A 25,906-nucleotide genomic window follows, 5' to 3' on the forward strand; every position below is an offset into this window, starting at 1 on the left:
TTTATCTTTGTCGTAGTCCCAGTTCTGCTAAAGGCTTTTGGTAAATTTTGGCTACTAATTTATGCCCAGGTCTTGCTGTATCTTCATATGGTTTCACACATTATCGATTATTTTTCCATATGCAATTTTGATAAATAGCAACAGAAGATTATTGCAAAAAGGAATCATCATATTATTGATGTTAGATTGATATGGCTGTATAAGAAATACTGTTGCTAATTCACATCTATCTATTTACCCAACAAATTCAGCCTTATACTTAATGATGAAGAAGCCATCACTATTGTTCGTTTTTTTTGGCAAAGCGAAAAGTACTTGGTCTGGCAGTGGAAGACAGTTTACTAAACCCAAAATATATTCATCCATAGTTTTTAAAGTGAGTATGTGTCTGTCCTGAACTGCAAAATATCTATCTGTGATTGCATTAACCTCTTTGTAGGACTCTGAATGTCTTTAGGTGAGTGAAAGGTGGATGGAAGTCATTCAAAATCTGATGAATGGGATGGATAGTCCACTTGTGAAGGATGTATAGTCCACCAATTTTGCCACTGCAAAAGCATATTCATGGGCGGATGTATTGTCCTGATAATAGTTTTATTGCATTTTGCAATCCAGGCTGCTTTTCATGTATATTTTGATTCAGTTGGTCAAGAATCATTGCATATTATATCCCATTTTTTTTACCTTTAAATGTGATATGCTGCAGCAGCTTATAAATTCCCTGTATCGGTAAGCATTTGTGCGTGTGAGGTGACCTTGCTGCATCACAATTAATAAGAGAACAAATACAACCTATTGTGAGATGAGACAACACACAATTAAGCAAGTCTGAATTCAACAAAGGGTTTTATGGTTGCTTGTTTTTGAGTACATGCCAGTGCAGCAGCAGTTGCTAATGTGGAGTCTTCAGGTGTTCTGAGTTTTACAGTCGCATGTGAGAAGAAAATTGATCAGTAATTCACAAATAGGAAATATCATCAAAGATTGAAGCAGTCATACGAGTTGAAGTTTCATTCGAATCCCTTGGCATGATTTTGTCACTATAATTCAGTAATATCCTTCAACAAGGGATATAATAAATTAACAGAGGCATGTTTATCTGCTGTGCTTAATGAAATCCATCCTACCATTCAGTAAATAAATCTGAAAATGAAACAATCCCTTGTCAACAGGGATAGGAGTAATTATCAACAAAGTGAGCAATTAGAAAGAACCTAAAAGTTATATATATTGAACCATTGTGTCACATAGTTTGCCTCAGGTAATCAAACATTCAGTTTTGGTGTAAATGTTGCATGTTGTGTTACATGTATACTGATGATCCATAATACTGCATTTACCCACTTTTAAGACAAGATTTTTTCCAAAATTCACATTTGAAAAATACTGGGTCATCTTATATTCGCAAATTAAACTACTATTGCTTGAGGTAAACATTTTTACAGTGTTTAATAGGTTAATATAGGGGTAATCTTACATTTGCTTTCGGTATTGAGGTTTTGTGCAAATTTTTTGAAGAGTTCTGAATGGTAGAGCTTACCAAACAATACTTTCGTTCAAATACACTCCAGATTTCTCGGTACATAGAAGCTCTCGATACAATATCGCTCTTGCTCGAACAATCGCATGACATTTGACTCACAGCACTATTGCAGTGGAGGGATATGTGAGAAACTATGAACTAGGCACTACTACAAGCTAATGCTCTGTTTAAAAAATCGATAATTTTTGTGACACACAGGAAGAAATAAGATTAAATTCTATCAAATCACAAACTTTTCTTGAATTGGAATAAGTTTGCAATAGAAGTTCTCTTGCTTGTATGGATACCTTATACCTACATTTATCCTCTTTCTTAAGTAAAGGAACATTCAAAGGTGAAAATCTTGTTCAAAAGCTGTTTCATGATTCTGAACCCAAGTCAGTATTTCATTTGGTTATCAGGAACTAATGTTTTCAGAAGTGCGCTGCAAATGAAAAATTCAGCAGCTGTTCACATATTAGAACACTGGAGGAAAACATTATGAGCTTTTAATCAGATTCAGTACAATGGTGACATTCGTGTGAAACAAGAAAGGAAATTAATCCAGAATTAAATGTGTAACAAAGCAAACAAATCACATTAAACTGACTGCAGTTGTTATCAAGAGAATGGCTTGTAGGGAAAAACTCATTGTGGAGATAGTACTAATAGATGACACTAGATCGCAGGACGAGTGAAATTTCAAGAATTAGACTGAATCATGATTGCGGTCTTTTATCTATGTATTAGTTGGTGTTGTTACGTATGACCTGCACCATATAAGATATTGCTGTCCATGTTTCGCTGTTGCTCGATCACAGCACTATGGAAGGCTTAGAGGGGAACAGTGACACGAGCTTAGCTAAGAACTATAGTGAGGAGAGTGGTGAACTGGTAGAAAATTTGGTTGTGCTGCCAACCATGGGAATCTACACTGAATACTTTAGCTTTTTATGAACATCTATCATGTTTGAACTGCAGTTTGCCTGAATCCATTTCTACTTGAAATTGAATTGACTTTAAAATTGAACAGATACTCAATAACGACACGCATTTCTGCAGGAGACGCTAAAAATTGAGACTGGGGTCGGTGAGATACTTCCATGTTTCATGCAGCAATGTTGTCAGGCACACCATGAGGTATGGCTGACATGATAGGGGGTGGCAGCTGCTGTTTCTACAGAGCCAATGGGAGAGTGCAGGTAGACAGTACGTTTTTGTGTTTTTGTAGCAAAAAACGTTGTAACATCCTCACGTTAGTATAAGAAGCTAAATCCACTGTGTGTTGGGGGGGGGGGGGCACGCACAATATATTCTGAGGAAACAGCCAAATTTTTGTGACTATGAAGACATAAGTTTCGCAGCTGTTCTGTCAGGGTGGTGGTGGTGGTGGTGGTGGTGGTGGTGGTGGTGATTAAAAATAGTGGTAGCTCAGATGACAGGCTAAACAAAAAGGACAGTGAAGATAAAAATTAATGTAAACAATTTCATTTTATTTATTTTATTTCTCCTTGTATTATCAAAATATAGACAACCAATAAATGGTCTAAGTTTAGAATAGGTATAATGGTAATGTTTTCAGCAGATACCTTACATCAATAAAAGCTTATAATTTTGATTAATCAGAGTATGTTAAACAATATTTTTTTTCTCAAGGAGCCTCTTAAAAAAGGGGAGGGGAGTTGTATTATCTTCAGAATCGTCTCATACTCAGATAAATATGATACTTCATATAATTATTAAAATTATTCTCCATCTTATTCCATTTTATTATCTTCAGATAATAAATGCTTATATTCATTTCAACTTGGCTGGATGATATCACTTATAATTTAACAACCAACAAATACTTTCTCACCAGAGTACAAAGTTGTTTGCTAATTGAACCAAAGATTTCTTCAAAACTGTGTTACTAATTAATGAAACCAAGTACAAAGCCATTTGTTGCAAATGTCAAAGAATAATTGACAGTTCCAGAATAGCCCATATTTAGCAGTTATATTAAGAAGCAATATGAAACTGGCTGACCTCATGAAATCACTGTTAAGGAAGGTCGGTAGGAGAGAGATTTGTTGGAAGGGTTCTGGATAAGTGCTGTACATCTTTAAAGGATACAGAGAAAAAAGGGAATAGCAGTGTGTCTTTTGCAAAGTATCTGTTACTCATGGTTTCATACTTGCAACAAATTTTGTCTTCTTTGTAACAGTTATGGACCTTTGGTAAATAATTGGAATGATTTTCTTAATTTTGTGTGAGTAATACTTACAAAAAAAACTTATTTGACTGAAAAATAACTCAAACATAAATTATGTATTAGTATCACATTCAGTTACAAAGTTGTAATTAGGTTAGCCACCCTGCCAGTAAAATGGCAAATATGAACAAATGCAATACAGGTCTGAATTTTAAGCACATAAGACAAGGCTTATTGGTAAGAGGAGAAAAAAGGAGGAACATGAGAGAACCCCACCAGGAATAATAGTTTACTTGGAATGCGAGTCAGAGAGAAGTACAGTTGAACATATGCAACTACATTGTGCAACAGTTCTTTCCTACTTCCTGATTTGTTCCCACATTGTAAGATGCTCTGTCTTTGTAGAAGACAATGAGAGCTTAGGATGAGGAGAGAGAGATGCTCAAAAACGCATGTACCAGAGCACATGCATGTGTGGGAATTGTTTATAGACCTTTGGATGTCTCCGAATGATGATTTTCCCTCCCCCCTGCCATTTTATGCATGAGTGTGCGTGCGCGTGCACACACACACACACACACACACACACACACACACACACACACACACACTGTATAACAGTTAATGCAGTTTTTTTTTTTTACCAATGTTTGCGATTTGTAACTGGAGTCAGCCCAAACATATACTGCTCGTCACGTCTGTCAAACTACACCCAGTGTCGATGGAAAGTGTCTTCTTGTTTCCCATGAGAACCCATATTATTTTTAAAGCTGAAAGTGGTCCCAAATTTGTCAAGTGCATTGTTTGTTTTATTGATATACTCCAGCTGCGACTGAGTAGCACTGTGACATGCCAGTAGTAGTCACTGTGGGCCAGAGCAGTGCTGTCACTGTTGGAGTACTGGTTATTCTTTTCGTTTCAGTGCCCCTGTTAATATTGCACTAGACTAAGTTGGGATGCCTCTGTCGAATGTGCACTTAAAATTCTGCATTAAAAATCATTTTGTTTGTAATGGGAAATGAACACTTGCTTTTACATGACGTAATGAGCTGTGTTTGTTTCAGTTGACTCCATTTACACACTGCAAACTGAAATTGCAAACATCTGCAGAAACATAAGAGAAAATGTGCATGATGACTTTTAGAAGTGACACCCAGTGTGTGTGTGTGTGTGTGTGTGTGTGTGTGTGTGTGTGTGTGTGTGTGTTTTTTTAATTTCCACCTCACAACTGTGGATTATAGTACCTGTAAGGAAAATCTGAAGTGAAATGTAGCATTATATGACTCCCTCTCTTTATTTTAAATTAATTATTCAGTAGAAAACAAGGTTTTGATGCCAGTAAATGACATCGTAACATTGTCACCATATCTGTGTTACAGATAGCTCAGACTGATCCATTGCTTTACAGGAGCTTCTGCAGGTCATTATACAGCTTACACAAAAAATCCAAGGACAAATGAATGGCACTATTACAATGATGACATTGTAACTAAACAGAAACCGCAAGAAGATGATTATAGCAGTGCATATATATTGTTCTACCAGAAACAAGGTAATTGGTTTCTACTATTTTTTTCTGTTTATTACAGCTCGTGTGAAAACTAATGCGGCCAATACTGTATGGCACTTCTGCTTGTGGTACTCATTCGTACAGATGCTGAACTTTTCGAACTGGATTTATAATTTGAGACCATATAACCAGCCAAATAGGGTAACTTACGACCGCTGTCTTATGATTTCCAGTGTATACGTTTAAAAATGTGTGTGGTGGGGGGTTCACAACTCCTCCTAAACCATGGATTTATTCCAACCAAACTTGGTACACACCACTTACTATCCAAAAGGAAATACTGTGGGTGTAAGAATAGGCTACTTCCCACTGGGATGGTGATGAAGGTGACAATGGAGTGACGGAGAGAGATGGACAGGGGTGAGGGACACAGAGAGGAGGAGGATGAGGCGGAGTAGTTTGAGGAGGTGGACAGAGAGAGGGACCATCTGCTATGAGGATGGAGGAAGGAAAGATGAAGAATAAGGCAAGGGAGTGAAAAGCATAGCACAGATACTACATCAGTTAGCACCAGTAAACTCCACTCCAATATTTTAAAGAATCAAATTCCTAAACATTAAACATTATCTCTTCCAAACTGTGTGTCTTAGATTGATGTAATTCTGCAAATACAGTTGACAGTAAAAACTGATCACAGGGAAAATGTCTTTAAGTTCCACAACAGGCATTATTGGCAAGTACAGCCGCATCACAAATTGTGGCAACACTTTCGCTCTATTAAACCCATATTGGATTATAGTGGCACATATCAGCAAGACGTAAAGTATACGGCATTCAAAATTAATACAAATTAAACTTTATACACAGAAGTGTAGGATGTCGATAGTAATAGCAAAATACGTAGCAATTTGACTGGCAGTGCTTGATGCGGTCCGAAGGAGATGTTGGAGTCGCTGTGCAAGTAGTTCACAGTTGAAGTGCCTGGTCATCACTCAATGAGTCGGAATTTGGTTCTGCCATCTGGCCAACGTTCTTCATGTCCCTGTTGTGGTAGGTGCCAACAGCCTTTCTGTGGTCGCTTCTCTTATCTTGATGAGTAAAACACTGGTGCATGTTATTTGTAGTCCTTAAGAGAACTGTTGTAGTAAAGCTGACAAAAATTGTATTGCAAAACTCAAAAAATATTCAACAAAATTTATCTTAGTTATTTTAACATTTAGGGTGCTGGTCTCGTAGGTAGCTGCCATTACTTGTGGACTGGTTAAAATATCTGTTTTTACTTTAAGTACATGTATTTTGATTTTGCTAGTGTTAAATCTTGAATATACTGATGAAATTTCAATTTAACAGTAATCATCACAGAAAAACTGAAAAGGAATCCTAATATTCAAATATGCAAGCAAACATGAGCTTTCTGGTTACATTCCTTGTGCAGCCAGTTCACATCTAAAGAAACACACATGTGGTTTCAAACATATTTTTATGGCTTCCAGAACAATCTGTTAGGTCTTCAAGCTTTGTAGATGACAGCAAAATTTTGTGTTCATAGCGGAGTACATTGTGAGTGCAAATTGAAACGTGAAGATATACATAGGGCCAACATTATATCCACTGGATTCTTATACTGACATTCATTTGCTGATGTAACTGAAGGAGAATCCTTCATGACGACACATTTTATGAAAATAATAAGGCAAACGTATGCAGCAAATCACCTTCAAAAGATTATAGAATTTTCAGATTTCATGTAATCTGAACGTCAAGAAAAAATTAGTTTTAATTATCTGTAGGCTCATTAAGAGCTTCATAAATAATTTTCTCCAAAATGTTTCTCGTCGTTACTGCACATTTTGAACATACAATCAACAGAAATATGCACAAAATGTACAAAGTGAACTCTAACATCGTCTAATGTCTACAAAGCAAGAGAATACCATAGGTTTCAAAAAATGATGAATTGTTAAAGTCATACCACTGCTGTCATCTACAAAGCTTGAAGACCTAATAGATGATTTTGGAAGCCATAAAAATATGTTCAAAACTACAGAAAATCATTGTAACTGGTGTTATTAATATTACATTCTCATTTCGCACAAGCGCCATATTATTACATCGAGCAAAAATCAAACAATGGAAAATCCAGGACGGAAAGTAACAATACCAGAGAAGGAAAGTTGCTACTAACCATATAGCGGAGATGCTGAGTCGCAATAGGCACAACAAAAAGATTCACACAATTATAGCTTTCGGCCATTAAGGACTTTGTCAGCAGTAGACAGACAAACATACATACATACGCGTGCACACCACACATTCACGCAAACGCAACTTGCACACACGTCTGCAGTTTCAGAGAGCTGAAACCAGACTGTGAGCAGCAGCACCAGTGCATGATGGGAGTGGCAACTGGGTGGGGGTAAGGAGGAGGCTTAGGCGGGGAGGGGGAGGGATAGTATGGTGGGAGTGGCGGACAGTGAATTGTTGCAGTTTAGACGGAGGGTAGGAGAGCAGGTGCGGAGGGGGGAGAAATAAAAAGAAATTAAAAGACTGGGTGTGGCAGTGAAATGACGGCTGTGTAGTGCTGGAATGGGAGCAGGGAAGAGGATGGATGGGTGAGGACGACGACTAACGAAAGTTGAGGACAGGAGGGTTACGGGAATGTAGGATGTATTGCAGGGAAAGTTCCCACCTGCGCAATTCATAAAAGCTGGTGTTGGTGGGAAGGATCCATATGGCACAGGCTGTGAAGCAGGCATTGAGATGAGGGGTATCATGTTTGGCAGCGTGTTCAGCAACAGGGTGGTCCACTTGTTTGTTGGCCACAGTTTGTCGGTGGCCATTCATGCGGACAGGCAGCTTGTTGGTTGTCATGCCTACACAGAATGATGCACAGTGGTTGCAGCTTAGTTTGTAAATCACGTGACTGGTTTCCCAGGTAGCCCTGCCTTTGATGGGATAGGTGATGTTAGTGACCGGACTAGAGTAGGTGGTGGTAGGAGGATGTATGTGACAGGTCTTGCACCTAGGACATTTCTCATTTCAGGGCACAATGAGAGGTAATCGAAACCCTGGCGGAGAATGTAATTCAGTTGCTCCAGTCCTGGATGGTACTGAGTTAAGAGGGGAATGCTCCTCTGTGGCTGGACTGTGGGACTTTAGGAGGTGCTGCGAGACTGGAAAGGCAAGGCATGGGAGACTAGTTTTTGTACAAGGATGGGAGGATAATTACGGTCAGTGAAGGCTTCAGTAAGACCCTCGGGATATTTTGGGAGGGACTGCTCGTCACTGCAGATGCAACGACCACGGGTGGCTAGGCTGTACAGAAGGGACTTCTTGGTATGGAATGGGTGGCAGCTGTTGAAGTGGAGGTATTGCTGGTGGTCAGTAGGTTTGATATGGACGGAGGTACTGATGTAGCCATCTCTGAGGTGCAGGTCAACATCTAGGAAGGTGGCTTGTTGGATTGAGTAGGACTAGGTGAAGCAAATGGGGGAGAAGTTGTTGAGGTTGTGGAGGAATGTGAATAAGGTGTCCTCACCTTCAATCCAGATAGCAAAGATGTCATCAATGAATCTGAACCAGGTGACGGGTTTAGGATTCTGGGTTTTTGGGAAGGATTCCTCTAGATGGCCCACGAATAGGTTAGCATAGGATGGTGCCCATAGCCATACTGCGGATTTGTTTGTAGGTAATGCCTTCAAAGGAGAAGTAATTGTGGTGAGGATATAGTTGGTCATGGAGACTAGGAAGAAGGTAGTTGGTTTGGAATCCATAGGGCGTCTGGAAAGTTAAGAGGGGCATTTGAAAAGTCCGTGCAAAGTCCGAGAGATGGCACCACCAGCGCGTATCGAGGTAATGTTTAGTTAGTAGCATCTTTGGAAAGAATGCACACAAAGTTTCAGCAATATTGGACTGTTTCTTTGTGTTTGGCTTTCATGTGAATCAAGTAAGTCGAGTGACTGTCAGAAAAATGGACAAAAAAGAATTTTGTGTGGTGATTAACAATTACATTATGAAAGGCAAAACACCTCAGGAGACTAAAGAGAAGCTTGATAAACATTACGGTGACTCTGCACCTTCGATTAGAACAGTTTATAAGTAGTTTCAAAAATTTCGGAGTGGCCATTAGGGCACAAGTGATGCTGAACATTCTGGATGCCCTGTGGAGGTGTCGACTCCAGAAATCATTGATAAAATCCATGATATGGTGATGGACAACAGAAGAGTTAAGGTGTGTGAGATTGCTAGTGCTGTGTGCATCTCGAATGAATGGGTACTGTATTTACTTGAATCTAAGCCCCACTCGAATCCAAGCCGCACCTGAAAAATTAGATTCGAAATAGAGGAAAAAAAAATTTCTCGACTCTAAGCCGCACCTCAAATTTGAGACTCGAAATTCAACGGGAGAGAAAAGTTTTAGGCCGCACCTCCAAATCGAAATAAAGTTGTTCCATTGTAATATGAGACACAATTTAGGTCGAATGAATGACGATACAGCTACAGTAGTTTGGTTCAAGTTGTAAGCTTAGCAGTTAAGCTTTACCAGGTAGCCATTGCTATGGGTCAGGCGCTCCATCCATATTTATACGGGTACCCTTCCTTTTTCACGTGCTTCGTCTGGTTTGAATCGATTGCTTATTTTGCTTTGATCTGATAAGTGCCGTTTTCTTTGTTATAGGTGTTTACGTCACTCTAAGCTGAAAATGCATTACTGTACTGTGTCATGCATTGTTTGTTGCATTCTGATAGTGCGTGTTTATGCCCTGTCGCCGCTCGCAGCATGGCTTAAAAAAAAAAAAAAAAAACAGGAATCTTCTCATTAGTGAAACAATGGCAAGAGACTGCTGTTTGTTGTTACTTACACTGCTGCTTTCTTTGATAACGATCAACAAGAACTAAATAATAGACTGCGTATGATAGAACATGTTATGAACGAGAGTTAGGCGAAAATTTTTCTCCGTTTGAAAATATTTGCAGCCGCTTCTTTAGCACATCAAATTCTGCACAGAAATTAAGTCATCTTAGATTTAAAAATCTAGTCAATTGCCGTGCTTCATATCTGACTGTATCACTATTAGGCATAAGAATAATATGAAGAGATGAAATCTGAGGAAGACGGCAATAGTGGAAGGCGAAAACTCAATAAAATTGGTGAGAAGTCGCAAGGGTCAAAGTAGAGCATAACTAACTAATAATCACGAGAAAGAAAACTGGCATTCTAGGGATCGGAGCGTGGAATGTCAGATCCCTTAATCGGGCAGGTAGGTTAGAAAATTTAAAAAGGGAAATGGATAGGTTAAAGCTAGATATAGTGGGAATTAGTGAAGTTCGGTGGCAGGAGGAACAAGACTTTTGGTCAGGTGAATACAGGGTTATAAATACAAAATCAAATAGGGGTAATGCAGGAGTAGGTTTTTAATAATGAATAAAAAATAGAAGTGCGGGCAAGCTGCTACAAACAGCATAGTGAACGCATTATTGTGGCCAAGATAGATACGAAACCCATGCCTACCACAGTAGTACAAGTTTATATGCCAACTAGCTCTGCAGATGATGAAGAAATTAATGAAATGTATGATGACATAGAAGAAATTATTCAGGTAGTGAAGGGAGACGAAAATTTAATAGTCATGGGTGACTGGAATTCGAGAGTAGGAAAAGGGAGAGAGCGAAACATAGTGGGTGAATATGGATTGGGGGAGAGAAATGAAAGAGGAAGCCGCCTGGTAGAATTTTGCACAGAGCATAACTTAGTCATAGCTAACACTTGGTTCAAGAATCATAAAAGAAGGTAGTATACGTGGAAGAATCCTGGAGATACTAGAAGATATCAGATAGATTATATAATGGTAAGGCAGAGATTTAGGAACCAGGTTTTAAATTGTAAGACATTTCCAGGGGCAGATGTGGACTCTGACCACAATCTATTGGTTATGAACTGTAGATTAAAACTGAAGAAACTGCAAAAAGGTGGGAATTTAAGGAGATGGGACCTGGATAAACTGACTAAACCAGAGGTTGTACAGAGTTACAGGGAGAGCATAAGGGAACAATTGACAGGAATGGGGGAAAGAAATACAGTAGAAGAAGAATGGGTAACTCCTAGCACAATAATGCGTGAAGGCAGCAGAGGATCAAGTAGGTAAAAAGACTAGGGCTAGTAGAAATCCTTGGGCAACAGAAGAAATATTGAATTTAATTGATCAAAGGAGAAAATATAAAAACGCAGTAAATGAAGCAGGCAAAAAGGAATAGAAACGTTTCAAAAATGAAATCGACAGGAAGTGCAAAATGGCTGAGCAGGGATGGCTAGAGGACAAATGTAAGGACGTAGAGGCTTATCTCACTAGGGGTAAGATAGATACTGCCTACAGGAAAATTAAAGAGACTTTTGGAGAAAGGAGAACCATTTGCATGAATATCAAGAGCTTTGATTGAAACCCAGTTCTAAGCAAAGAAGGGAAAGCAGAAAGGTGGAAGGAGTATATAGAGGGTCTATACAAGGGCGATATACTTGAAGACAATATTATGGAAATGGAATAGGATGTAGATGAAGATGAAATGGGAGATACGATACTGCGTGAAGAGTTTGACAGAGCACTGAAAGACCTGAGTCGAAATAAGGCCCCCGGATTAGACAACATTTAATTAGAACTACTGACGGCCTTGGGAGAGCCAGTCCTGACAAAACTCTACCATCTGGTGAGCAAGATGTATGAGACAGGTGAAATACCCTCAGACTTCAAGAAGAATATAATAATTCCAATCCCAAAGAAAGCAGGTGCTGACAGATGTGAAAATTACCGAACAATCAGTTTAATAAGTCACCGCTGCAAAATACTAATGCGAATTATTTACAGACGAATGGAAAAACTGATAGAAGCTGACCTCGGGGAAGATCAGTTGGATTCCGTAAAAATGTTGGAACACTGACCCTACGGCTTATCTTAGAAGAAAGATTAAGGAAAGGCAAACCTACGTTTCTAGCATTTGTAGACTTAGAGAAAGCTTTTGACAATGTTGACTGGAATACTTTCTTTCAAATTCTGAAGGTGGCAGGGGTAAAATACAGGGAGCGAAAGGCTATTTACAATTTGTACAGAAACCAGATGGCAGTTATAAGAGTCGAGGGGCATGAAAGAGGAGCAGTGGTTGGGAAGGGAGTGAGACAGGGTTGTAGCCTGTGCTCGATTTTATTCAGTCTGTATATTGAGCAAGCAGTAAAGGAAACAAAAGAAAAATTCAGAGTAGGTATTAAAATCCATGGAGAAGACATAAAAACTTTGAGGTTCGCCGATGACATTGCAATTCTGTCAGAGACAGCAAAGGACTTGGAAGAGCAGTTGAACGGAATGGACAGTGTCTTGAAAGGAGGATATAAGATGAACATCAACAAAAGCAAAACGAGGATAATGGAATGTGGTCGAATTAAGTCGGGTGATGCTGAGGGAATTAGATTAGGAAATGAGACACTTAAAGTAGGAAAGGGGTTTTGCTATTAGGGGAGCAAAATAACTGATGATGGTTGAAGCAGAGAGGATATAAAATGTAGACTGGCAATGGCGAGGAAAGCGTTTCTGAAGAAGAGAAATTTGTTTACATCGAGTATAGATTTAAGTGTCAGGAAGTCGTTTCTGAAAGTATTTGTATGGAGTGTAGCCATGTATGGAAGTGAAACATGGGCTATAAATAGTTTGGACAAGAAGAGAATAGAAGCTTTCGAAATGTGGTGCTACAGAAGAATGCTGAAGATCAGATGGGTAGATCACATAACTAATGAGGAGGTATTGAATAGGATTGGGGAGAAGAGGAGTTTGTGGCACAACTTGACAAGAAGAAGGGACCGGTTGGTAGGACATGTTCTGAGGCATCAAGGGATCACAAATTTAGCATTGGAGGGCAGCGTGGAGGGTAAAAATTGTAGAGGGCGGCCAAGAGATGAATACACTAAACAGATTCAGAAGGATGTAGGTTGCAGTAAGTACTGGGAGATGAAGAAGCTTGCACAGAATAGAGTAGCATGGAGAGCTGCATCAAACCAGTCTCAGGACTGAAGACCACAACAACAACAATAAATATGTGTATATTACTGTGGGTAGCAGGTTTGAGGGCAGATAAGCATAAGGGGGACGGCAGATGTGACTGGATGAGGTGGATTTAGTGGGTGCAAACAGGGATAGAATGGGGAAAGCGGGGGGGTGGGGTGGGGGGGGGGGGGGTGCGAGAGGTTGATAGTTACAGATGTAAGATCGTGTGACACCAGAAAAGTGCGGGAGGTAATACACAAAAGTACGGGAATTGACACAGGGAGCGTGATCAGTTCGAAGGTATAGGCTTCATTATATCGGCGGGAGTAATGTGGGACCTAAGATGTTGCCCTAAAAATCAGCGTGGTCTTGAGGCCGTCTGTTGCACGTGGCCGAGGCAGTTGATACTGTGTGGCTCATAAGTAGAGTATGCAGTGCGGTTCGTAAGGCAACAGGAGAAACACAGGAAAGAAAAGAAAGAAGGAAATCCAGGATGGAATGTAACAATACCAGAGAAGGAAAGTTGCTACTCACCACATAGCGGAGATGCTGAGAAGTCGCAATAGGCACAACAAAATGATTCACACAATTATAGCTTTCGGCCATTAAGGTCTTTGTCAGCAGTACACACACACACACACACACACACACACACACACACACACACACATTCATGCAAACGCAACTTGGACACATATCTGCAGTCTCGTAGAGCTGAAACCACAGTGCGAGCAGCAGCACCAGTGCATGAAAAAGATGATGTGGTTCAGTTACAATCTACATCCAGTTCAGTGAAGGCAACCCTGTAAAGTTCTTGATCATCAGAAAGGCCCTCTCATTAGCAGCCCCATGGGCTCTTAAGGCCAGCATCCCATAACTAGTTTCGAACAGTTTACGAGTACCCAGGCAAATTGATCACATTCTTTAGTTGGATGGCATTTAAAAATGGATGTTCCATATAGATGTCAACTAACACATTGTCCTGCTGAAGCATTGACAGGTACCCTAAGCCAGACCCTTGAAGCTGATGAACAACCCCTGTCTGTCTCCTCCACTTCATCCACTTCTGGGCGCAGTGAGGTTGAAAACCGCACTGAAACCATCATATTGGATGAGTGTCAGGACACTTCTCTCACAGCCTGCATATACTGAGACATCCTGGCCGTAAACGACTTTCATATACCCATTTGTGGTACACTGTGTTATATGTTTGGCATCTCTCGCCTATATTAGTGTTACACTTGCAACACATCAACAAACAATACATGTACAAAATATGGCGTTTGGGTGGGGGGGGGGGGGGGGGGGGGGCTAGACGGCTAGTATTTATACAAACTATGGCAGGCTTGGCTTGTTGATTTGATGCCCCAGGAGTCACATACACCATTTATCTCGGCACTGCCGAGGTGTCGTGTGTTACAGCGCAACTGTTGGTCATTGACTGAATGGTCATGCTGATATACGGAGACAGGCAGGGTGGTAAAACACTGTGCCAGCTGATTACGGCAAGCAGCATGTTTACAGCAGTGAGCCCTTGCCTGGGCTCGCGCCACTACTCTTTCCTCTTAGAAGAATTCAGCCCTCTAAATTCCTTGCTATGGTAAAACCTGTAATTATGTTGAGTCTTTGGCTCAAACTGTTTACAGGAGTTCACTCGCAACTTTTCAGCAGCTGAGCTGCTTCCTTAAGAATGCCGACTTTATTCAGTTGATTATCAAACCTGATACTGTAACTCTTAACTATTGTGTGGTACTTAAATAACTCTGTGACCCCCGCCCTTTGAAAAGAGGTGGCTTTACTTGCACCCACTTCCTTAGGACATTCACACACAGGCTTCTCCATACAGAACAGGTTGAGCTTCCTTCCTTAGATATCCCCACACTACAGTGTAGGAGTGGATTATGTAGCACTTGAATTGGCATTCTGTACTTGCTGGGGTATTCGTATCTGAACCTCTAACCAGGTTCCATCCTTAGTTACGTTATCAGTCATATGGTAATACAGTGGTAAAGAATCATCCTCTAGTGCCATTTAATGATTCCAAAGATGCCAGTAACCCATCCTGAGCCTCCCATAGTCTATCAAGAAACTGTTCCTGGGTAAAAATTCTGAGGTCAAGTCCCCACAGGTAGCATGAATGAGTGCTTCGTGCAGCTTGGCAACATCAAGGCAAGCATCAGTGATATTGTCTGTGAGAGTTTGAAGGAGCCTCGCAGTGGTCAGCTTGGTGTCAGTAACATCTATCACGGTCTCAGTAATGCTCAGGTCTTAGTTCACCGTGGCCGTTGCCTCCTGGATGTGAGATGCTAATGTAGTGGCCAAAGTACAAAGGTGCTGAGTATTATTAACCATATTTTTCTCAAGGCTTGGTAACTTTGTGGTATGTAGCTGGTTCCCTCATTATCCTTTGTCTGTCCATAACTGGTGTAAAATGGAGTTCGCTTTTTCCAGACCTTCTGCGTGAGCTGCACCAGAGGCTGTTTTCAAAAACCGCCCTTGTGCATCCATCCACCCTCTTTTTCTGCCAAAGCCGGATTTGTGGTACACAGTCTGAAAAAGTTGAACCCAAAGTCAGTCACTCAAAAGAGGACTGTAACAATTAGTAATTTTCTTGAGTGTAGATCGGCACCAGTTGTCCTGAATGATGAATTGTAGCTTCCCCTACTTAGTTTTTCACTACTTGGGCAATAAACACCATCCTTAACTTCCATCAGCGGTTGGATATTACCAAATCTGATTGCCAAGTGTACAGATGCTGCCATCCAGTGCACATACTTTAAGGGTTCCCACCACCCCAAAGCTGCTAAAAAGGCACAAGGACATCATTATATCAATGCCTCTTGGTCTCCCACTCCCTGTTGACTGATATTTGATGATTTTAAGCTGTGCTGTCATCTGTCATCCTCCAAACATTGTCCCTAGGTTACATCTGGATTGCATCCTAGAGGTAGAGGATACTCAGTTTCCTTGCAAGTCCACCCTATAATCTTAGGGCATACAAACCTAGGTAGGATTAACCACAAGGATAATATGCTCATTGCTGTAGGCCTTACCTCTTCCCCCTATCACTTCCCTTTCTCCTTTGGAGGAAACTGCTGGTAATTGAGGGAGAACTTCAACCCTCAAGTGAACTTGACCCACATGCATCCTAGTGGTAAGGGTCAGGAGTTATTTTTAAACGGACTGAGGATGTCAAATAGGTCAAGGCCTGTGGTATCGCATAATCAATTAGTCTTTTTTTTTTTTTTTTTTTTTTTTTAAATGTGGGGATTGGTCAATATTGCCCATTGCCAAATGACAAACTTGGGCTGCCAGGCCTTTTCTTCTTGTGCACCTTCTTGCCTCTCTAGGGCTTTTGTATTTGCTTCACAAATAGTTCTCTGTGATATGTTGTCCCTTGGTTCATCGACCTCTGTGCCTTTCTAAGACAGAATTGTGGGCCTCCATCAACCTCTTGTCTTGTAACCTTGCCGACACAACAATAGGTCGTCCACACTTTGTTTGCTAAAGATCCTACCATCACACAAAACTTAATTTGTGTCATAAATTTGTGACAGTCTTGGTCAGTGGCCTGAGTCTTTTATCATTGATCTGCCAATGTGCTCCACCCCACAAAATGAAGGGCTCAGTCCATCTGCTTTACAGTGCACTTTCCCAGGGTTGTTGTATCACTTCGAAGTCAGATTCACTAAGTCCATTGAGTTAAGCAGCAAATTGGATCCTTAAGGTCCATAAGCCATTTTAAAGCTGTGTGAACCATTAAACGTTCGAAGCACCTTACATATAAGTAACAAACAGAAATGCATGATAACAGAAATCACATTGATCTCCTTTTTCGTGGTTATTCATGGTTATTTAGTTGCTTGCAAGCACAGCGTATCAGCTACTCTGTTCCATCTATTTCCTGGCTTAATGCACACTATAAGATAAGGAGTGATAGCTAGCATCACAAGATAATATGAATTGTTTATGATTATCTGGGAAAGCAAGGACGGGACTAGTGGTGTCTGAACCACACAGAGGCTTCTTCGCAATCTGGAGTCCAGTGAAAGTTTATTATCTTTTTCAACAGATGTATGAGAGATCTTGGCACTTCTGCAAATTTTGGCACTAACTTCCTGTAATAATTAGCTAAACACAAAAAAGACTCAAACACTGTTTCCATACCAGCAGTAGGAAAGTATTGCATGGCTTACACAAGCCAGTGGTCTATTTACACACCACCCTGGGCAATACTATGGCCATCCTTACCAGTAATATGGTCCAAATAGTAAAATTCCTTCAATACAAAAGGCCTCTTTTCCAAAAGTACCAGGACACTACAACTACTTGTCCTCACAGATTTTTGACAAATTTATGGTATAAAAAGAGGGCTTGGCCAGAAATAAGTGACAGAACTGGGAGCTCCAGATGGCCAAGTATTTAGAAAATGTAGCATTTTGGTATGAGTTGGGCAAATCATGAGCAATTTATGTTAGTGTAGCTTCCAGGCAGTAGTTGGCAGTAGAAAGAGTCCAGAATGGTACCACAGGTCATGGGTTTGAGGTATTATAAGGAAACCTATCTTTTTATGTGTTCAATTTTTATTTTCCTTACACTGCAAATAAACTGAAAAATGCCCAGTATACCTTATTTTTTAATATAAGACAGTGGAAAATTTGTGCAAATAAGTTTCAAAGAAGGGATGGTAAGGCATGCACATGCTATATATTAGCCATTTTTACAATTACATGGTTGTTTTAAAGTTACTATAGAAAAAGAAACTTGGTTTACATTCATAAAAGGTTCTATCTCATCCCACAGTTAGGCAGCAAACCACTTGTAATGGATAATTCCACCAGATATTGGCTGGGATAGCTCATGATAAAAAATCGAATATATTTTGATGCAGTCTTCTCAGGATCTAGTTTCTTCTTCTCTCTTGATAAGATAAGAGCTGTTTTGAGTTTCTTGATCAAAATATTGACCTGATAACAAAAAAAATGGAGTGTTCCTGCATAGGGACTCAATCCTGTGGCCATCGGACTACTCATCTATATGCTTTCTGCTGCACAACTACTGCCTTGAAACTGTACTAACATAAATGGCTCATGACTTGCCCAACCCATGCCAAAATACTATTTTTTCTTAACACATGGCCATCTGGAGCTGTCACTTTCATTTCTGGTCAAGCTCTTCACATACCATAAATATGCACAAAATCAGTGGTGCTGAGTTGGAGTGGTCCCGTAGTTAGTGTCATTTGTGCTGGTCATAATCAACTTGAGATGTACAGTAATGTACCACAAGCTCTCGGATGTTCTTGCAAGACACTATACATTGGTTTGGTTTCAGGCCCCTTAGCACTCCGTCTAACTAGCGCTGGAACGTAGCCAACACATTCTTCAATCCAAATGGCATTCGGTGGTGTTGGCAGTGACTGGATGGAACAGTAACTGCAGTCTTAGGTCGAATCTCTGGTAATACCTCCAACTGATGGTACCCACTTCGCAAATCTATTTTTGTAAACTAATGCCATTACTCAAGATTCTCTAAAGTTTTGTGGTGTTTGGCATTTGGTCAGCATCCATGGCCATACCAGTAGCTGCAACAGAATGTGTAGGCCTTACTGCCATCTGAGCTTTTCTCAGTACAATTGCTATTGGTGCTGCTTCCTCCACCCCCTACCTCACTGCTCTTCCAAGGGATCTCTTTTATAGGCACATCTCGGAGCTGTTGATGTATATTCTCCCATCACCTGTTGGAGCTGATGTGGAACTCATTACGGTTTCCTTTACACCAGGATTCATTCCCAGTGGGAATCCATGCTGCATTATCGTCATATTTGTCCATAGCCCAGGAGTGTTGAGTGTTAAATGAGCCTACATATTTCTGTAATAGCTTTTCATCTCCTCCGTATCATTTCATTGCAAACGTGATACCTTTCCTGAAGATAGTTCCGAGTTAAAGTACTTTATATTGAAATCCCTATCCAATCCTTCATACTTCAGCTCTTGTTGTTTGGCTGTCAGTTCACCTCGTGATAGCTCCAGTTCCATTGACTGAATATTGAGTATACTGATGGGCATTATGTCTTTCAGCAACAACCAAAAAAGTTTGAATAGCGGAAAAAATTTGTGTAGTTGCAAATTTTTGTACAGTAGTACGAGGGAGTTCATGAAAAACATACTAAAAATCCTGACAGGTGAGGTGTGAGTGTGGGGGATGGGAAGGAGAGGATCTTTCCCAGTACAAAGTTAAACCAAATTAAATCTCGTACAAAAAAGATCCTTTCCATTTTTTCTTTAAGTTAAATAGTTTCTGCATTGCTAGAGATGAGAAAACTGTAGATTATTAAAAACAGTGTTTTAATGGCATAAAATTAATGTCTATTTTTAAAGGAAGTGGGTTAAGAACAAATATTAAGTGTATGTTTGACGTCTAAGAGCAGTAGAGTCATATTAAGTGAGAAATTGTGTTCTGGGAGTGAAACAGGGAGGGGGATAATGGGATGGAGGGTACACACCTGAAGGAAAACAAGTCGTCAAATTGTGATCATGCACTACATCTTAGGTCTTCAAACCGAAGAGCGAGCAGACAATTCCTCGTTCAGTCTACCCCACTGTGTCACAAAAAACTGCTACAGGGTATTTGACAAAGTTGTACCGATCCTTCCGCAGCTCGCATTGTAGATCACTTGCGACACAGTTCCCAAAAATGTCAGGTGATGTTTATTTTGCACGGTGTGTGCTGATACTAATGGAATACAGATATGAATTACTAATAATACTGACACAAGAAGCACATATGGACAGATTTTACATATACCTTTGCACTCTCTTCTACACTGCTAGAGGGGTCTTAGTCATCCTGAACGTCAGGTGCAGTGTTCATCTGGGTATGAGAGTTTCTCCCTCCATCATTTGCTGTCCAGTTCCCTTATGTAAGTAGACAAAATATTTTCATTGAACCCATGTTTATATAGTGGAGTTATTTTCAGTTTATTGACGGAATGCTTATTTACAGCCAATTAGTGAGATTTTGTGTAATTTCGAAGTGTGATGATGTTGGTGACCTATGTAGGAATGGGGTTGGATTGATAAATGTGGCACCTTCCTTGTAACTGTTTATCATTGAAAGTGTGTTATAAAGCCATGTAACAGTATTTTTGTCACTTGGCACTGAATTAATGAATGGCAAGAAAGGTACCACACTTCTCTCACCATTGACTGTGTTACTGGTAGACTGCATAAATTTCTTCCATCAGAAACTAGTGGCACTTGTAGAGTGTGCTACATGGAGTGGTGTCACAGACCAGACATCCACAGTAAATCTTGTGATATCTTATTAGCAGGAGGTCTGATGGAATGGGACTGATCATGCTCAAGCCTTGAAGAGTAATCTGCTGCAATGCATTGCTTACCTTATGTTGAAATATTTAAGTGTCATAACACCGAGGTGATGTACTTTCTTTGAAGAGGGCGCCAGTATAAGCCTCTGGCCCTCTTTGAATGTTGAGATGGTGCATCTGATACTCCTCTTGCTATTAAAAGTATTCCAGCTATTGTTAGTGGAGGCAGTGAAATCCACATTATAAAATTTATATTGACAACATGTTACACTTGGTGCAGGCTCTACAGTGTGGCAGACAGCTGACAGCTCCAGATGCTGAGCTTTTTTACATAATAGCTCACTTAATAACTGAAAATAAATACTCATGTAATACACTGAAAATAGCTCCAATATAGGAACACAAGCTCAAAGAACTTATTTTGCCTACTCGCATAAGAGAGCTGGACAAGGGATACTAGAGTGGTTTAGTCTGTAGACTGAAAAGTGAGCAGTGCCCATTGTGGGAGTAGTTGCCTTTCCTAGAACAACATTACACCTGCCATACATGATGGCTAAGAATCAGTTATCCCTACAGTAGTGTAGAACATTGTACAGAAATTAAAGTCCAAAAAGTCGATGTATGAAAGGGCAGTATAACTTTGTGAAACTCCATATTGTTGCTTCTTATGATAAAGTAGGGTAGAAAGAGTGGGGAGTCACTTACTTGCTCTTAAGTCTTACAAATGAAGGAAGTGCATGACCACAACCTAGTGACTTTCCATCCTTCACACTCACTTCTTCCTTCCACCCTCATCTTTTCTCCTTGTACTTGCCAAGATCAAAATTTACACCTTAATATGGCTCTAGTGCACTTTGATGTGGTATACACATTAAAAATTTGTTTTAACCCACTTAACAATAAACATTAATTTCATACTATTAAAAAACAATTTTTAATAATCTGACATATTTCCATCCCCTGCAATGTGGAAACTATTAGCCCCAGAGAAAAAAATAATAGGAATTTTTTTGTAGGAAATTTAATGAAGTGTAATTTTAAACTGGAAACACTTTTGCTAGAAGCTGCAGTTGAATTATTAAAAAGGGGGGGGGGACTCTAAATAACCCACCCCCATGCTCACACCCCACCAGCAGAATTTTTTGTATGTTGTTCATGGAACTTCCTCCTATGACTGGACAAAAATTTGGTACTACACAAATTTTTCTCATAATTTTCCTGCATTGACTGGACTACTTGTCTAGGTCCTCATATTCTGCCATTTTTTATTATTATTATTATTATTATACACAAAGTATTAATTGGCACATCTGCGTTTGCATCTGCTCAAACTAGCTTCCTTGTACCTTCTGGTACCCTATCCCACATTTCTATCAGTATTAGGCTGCCCAGCTCTACTATGTGCCATTCCAGATTGATTTTGGCAATATCTTTACACACAAAATCCAGAAAAAGTGTGACAATGCAGCTACTGCCAACTCAACAAGTATTTCCACACAAGCCCGGAAGTATTTCCCTCCCACTCTGACCCTTCTCCACTTAGTCTACAATGAAACTGATTCAAATTCCTTATCCCAACTACACCCTGAGTTGCTACAGATACGTGTGATCGGTGCGAGACCTAATCCGCAACCACCTTGTACCCGTGGAATCCTGCACTGCCTTTCCCATTCTGAGAGTAAAATTCACTTATACCTCCCACACTGAGGTTTTCTACAGTCTTGTTGATTGTGACTAGTCTGACTACATCTATGCAATCCTTTCATATGTCTAGTCACCGCATCTATTTCTTCTAAAGCTGTCACAATTGTCACAACTTCATTTAATGACTTTAGAAAATCGATCTGCAATTTTACAGGACATACAACTGGCAAAACCTACAAGAATGCCTTTGGCATACTCTGCTCTGTCTCTTGAGGAATGGCCATGTTGGCATTGTCATTATGACGTCACGAGTATTAATATTGAACTTCCTAATTCAGTCGCCGGCCGAAGTGGCCGTGCGGTTAAAGGCGCTGCAGTCTGGAACCGCAAGACCGCTACGGTCGCAGGTTGGAATCCTGCCTCGGGCATGGATGTTTGTAATGTCCTTAGGTTAGTTAGGTTTAACTAGTTCTAAGTTCTAGGGGACTAATGACCTCAGCAGTTGAGTCCCATAGTGCTCAGAGCCATTTGAACCTAATTCAGTCAACAAATCTTTCCATGGACTCTCCTTGCATCTGAGTTACACTATTGAGATGCTCATGATAATACCTAGAGGTACTTTTCTCCTGTATTGTTCCAACAGTCCTCCCTGCAAGTTCTGGACGGAACAAGTATTTCCACAGTTTCTCATGGTGTATGCCCTTGCATGTCATGTTAACTTCAACCAAGCTATACTCAATAATTGTTCATTGTTCCATTTCCCCTATCTTTGCACCCATAAGTAAATTACCTACAAAAGTCCAAATATTTTCCCCCATTTCTTATGAAAAAGTAATCGCTAAAGAGGCTGTGGTATCATCTAGGACAGATATGGACATTCTAGGAGATGACTGTTTCTTTCTCTCCACCTGTAACTTTTAAACTGTAGTTTGTAATTCTGCTTTATCAGCTCGCATTTGAACAATCTGATCAAACAAGTGTTGAATTGCTTCTTCAGTTGACGCCTTTAGACCAATACCATTTTGATCACCATCTATCACTACAGGAAGAAAAAAAATTACGAAGTATAGAAAAGATAATGCTTAAAGTCAGCACTTACTTGTATCCCTCCGCTAAACACCACCGCTGAACTGCTGCTGGCATTGCTTCTCCTTGTTGATGTGGATCACGGACATCCATTGTAGCCTCCACCATTACTTTTTACACCTAATATAGGGGTGCTGGGTTCTCTGGTGGAGGTGGGTGGTCAGCAGAAGTCACAGACAGCTCAAAGATAGGTCAATTGTTTGTTTATTTTTACAATAATTCATTACAGAAGACTTGTGGGCTTCTAGTCCACAGTGCACGATGTGTGTATGAGACATCAGTGCCCGTTAAACGCAACTTGGCTTGGATGAAGGCTGCCTTGCTAGGCTGTAAGCAAGGTGGGCTGCCACAGCATATGGCGAATGTCCGGTGGTTGGAAACCCAGGCAAGCAGTCTTATCCAGGTGGTGGTTGAAGAATGGCAGCCTCATGGTAGAAGCCCCAGTACAGGGGATGCCAGTTTGAAAACTCACCGATTGAATGCCCCAGCTTGGCTAGGTGGCTAGTATTTATACAAGAGAGGGTGGGCTTATTGAGCAGGACATCAAATGTGTCACATACACCACATGCCGAAATGCTGCCAAAGCATCCCTGGTTATGTCAAAACTGTTACTGTCATTGACCAAACTGGATGCTGGTGTACTGAGACAGCAGCGTGTTGAAATGAAATGCTGATCCAGCTGGTTATGGCAACAAGCCTTTGCCTTGGCTTGTACCGCTATGTCACACTTTGCAGATATTGTTTTGTGTTAACTGTGCGTCTAGGTGTATGATTGAATCACAACTTGGGTCTAAGAGTCATCAGTTAGCTTCATCAGTTAGCTTCTTGTCGATGTAGTACCTCTTTTGTAATGATTCAGCTTTCTGTAGCATAGCCCAAGAGAATAGAAACACATACACCATACCCCATGCCCTACCAATACTCAGTGCATGCTGTGCTTTAACAACTCACCCATCTGACATTGTGAGGAGGACAACAGTATGTGTTGCATGATAGTCTACATGTATCCTGCAGTCCTCAACAAACATCAGAGGTGTACAGTCCTTGCAGGATGTAATGGTACACAATGTGTGGAATTACTCATATGTATTGCTGATGGATACTCTCTTGTACAGCATTTCTCAAACTGTGTTCTGCGGGAAGTGTTATTCACTCCACAAAAAACTATTAATAGCATGGCAGGTTTGTTGTTCTTTTTATGATATTAATTACTTTTTAAAGTTCATTATGATTTCTGTGTTAGCAGTTAAAACTTGAAATTAATAACTGAGTAAAACAAGTTTTGAGAATATTATGAAATTGTTACTTGCTATATAATGGAGATGTTGGTTCACAGATAGACACAACAAAAAGACTGCCAAACAAGTAAGCTTTCGGCCAATGGCCTACTTCTGACTTAAGCAAAACACACGCACAACTCAAACACACATGACCACCTGGACTTGAAGACCATTTGCAGCCTTTCATATACTTTATGTTCCCAAATAACAACAGAATTTATGTGGATAACAATGAGCCATGTCACCATGCCACAATTGTTCATGATTGTTTTTAAGAACTTTCTGGACAGTTCAAGCAAATGATTTGGCCACCCAGATCACCATACTTGAACCCCATCAAACATGTATGAGACATAATCAAGAGGTCAAGATCACCATACTTGAACCCCATCAAACATGTATGAGACATAATAAAGAGGTCAATTCATGCACAAAATCCTGCACTGGCAACTCTTTCGCAGTTACGGATGGCTGTAGAGGTAGCGTGGCTCAGTATCTCTGCAGAGAACTTCCAGTGACTTGTTGAGTCATGTCATCAAGTAGCTGCATTGCACTGGGCAAAAGGAGGTCTGAGGTAATATTAGGAGGTATCCCATGACTTTTGTCACCTCAGTGTATATTGTATCCAAGTCACTGATCCAGGTTATCTTCTACATGCTTTCCTTCAGTCAAGGGATGGTTCTCTGAAAGCTGCCACTGGTTTCCTGCTTCAGCCATGCTCTGTGTCTGAGTAATTTCTGTTCTTCATTTTATTTATTATTTGGGCGATAAAAATCTCACTGTAATTCTTTCTCAGTCATTTCAGTTAACTCTGTTCCCTGTGTGGCAGAAAAAACTCCGCCCTGCACATCAAACAGTAACAAAAGGATACTTAATAAAATTTTTCTAATTTAATGAGAATTATCTGCTGCCCACTTCTGAGAGTTTTGTTTGTTTTAGAGTGCCCCCATATGGATAAAATGTGGTTTGTTGCAAGACAACTCCACATCTGCATAAGGGAGTATTGCTCTTACTCAGAAAAAGCTCATCAGGTTTGCCACTAGCACCCACTTAGTTCTGTACTAACATTTTTGGAGGTACTTGTGCAGCATTACTATCACATTTCATTGGAAATTCCAAGGGTAGTAGCATTAGAAGACCCTGGAAATCATTTTATTTGTGCCCCTACCATATGGACTCTTCATACAGCCAGTGGCTTTCATTGTAATGACTCCTCTTCTAAACTAGCAGCAAGAATGTTTTACTGTTAAGAACAAGAGAGGTAGGCCAGTACTGAGATGCGTCAAAGTATAAAAATCCAATATGTTTACAAT

The 25,906-nt window shown here is 40.2% G+C and overlaps 1 protein-coding gene across 4 annotated transcripts in view; it reads left to right on the forward strand.

Annotated features, from left to right (window-relative positions):
- LOC124619395 overlaps positions 1-25,906 on the forward strand; it is a 199,687-nt gene that overhangs the window by 168,948 nt on the left and 4,833 nt on the right. For all 4 annotated transcript variants that reach the window (XM_047145747.1, XM_047145748.1, XM_047145750.1 and 1 more), the window contains one exon: positions 5,125-5,268. In XM_047145747.1, coding sequence (XP_047001703.1) covers positions 5,125-5,268 — 144 coding nt within the window. The remainder of the gene's footprint in view (positions 1-5,124; positions 5,269-25,906) is intronic.

This window comes from Schistocerca americana, chromosome 6 (genome assembly GCF_021461395.2).
Source record: "Schistocerca americana isolate TAMUIC-IGC-003095 chromosome 6, iqSchAmer2.1, whole genome shotgun sequence".
Taxonomy (NCBI): Eukaryota; Metazoa; Arthropoda; class Insecta; order Orthoptera; family Acrididae; genus Schistocerca; species Schistocerca americana.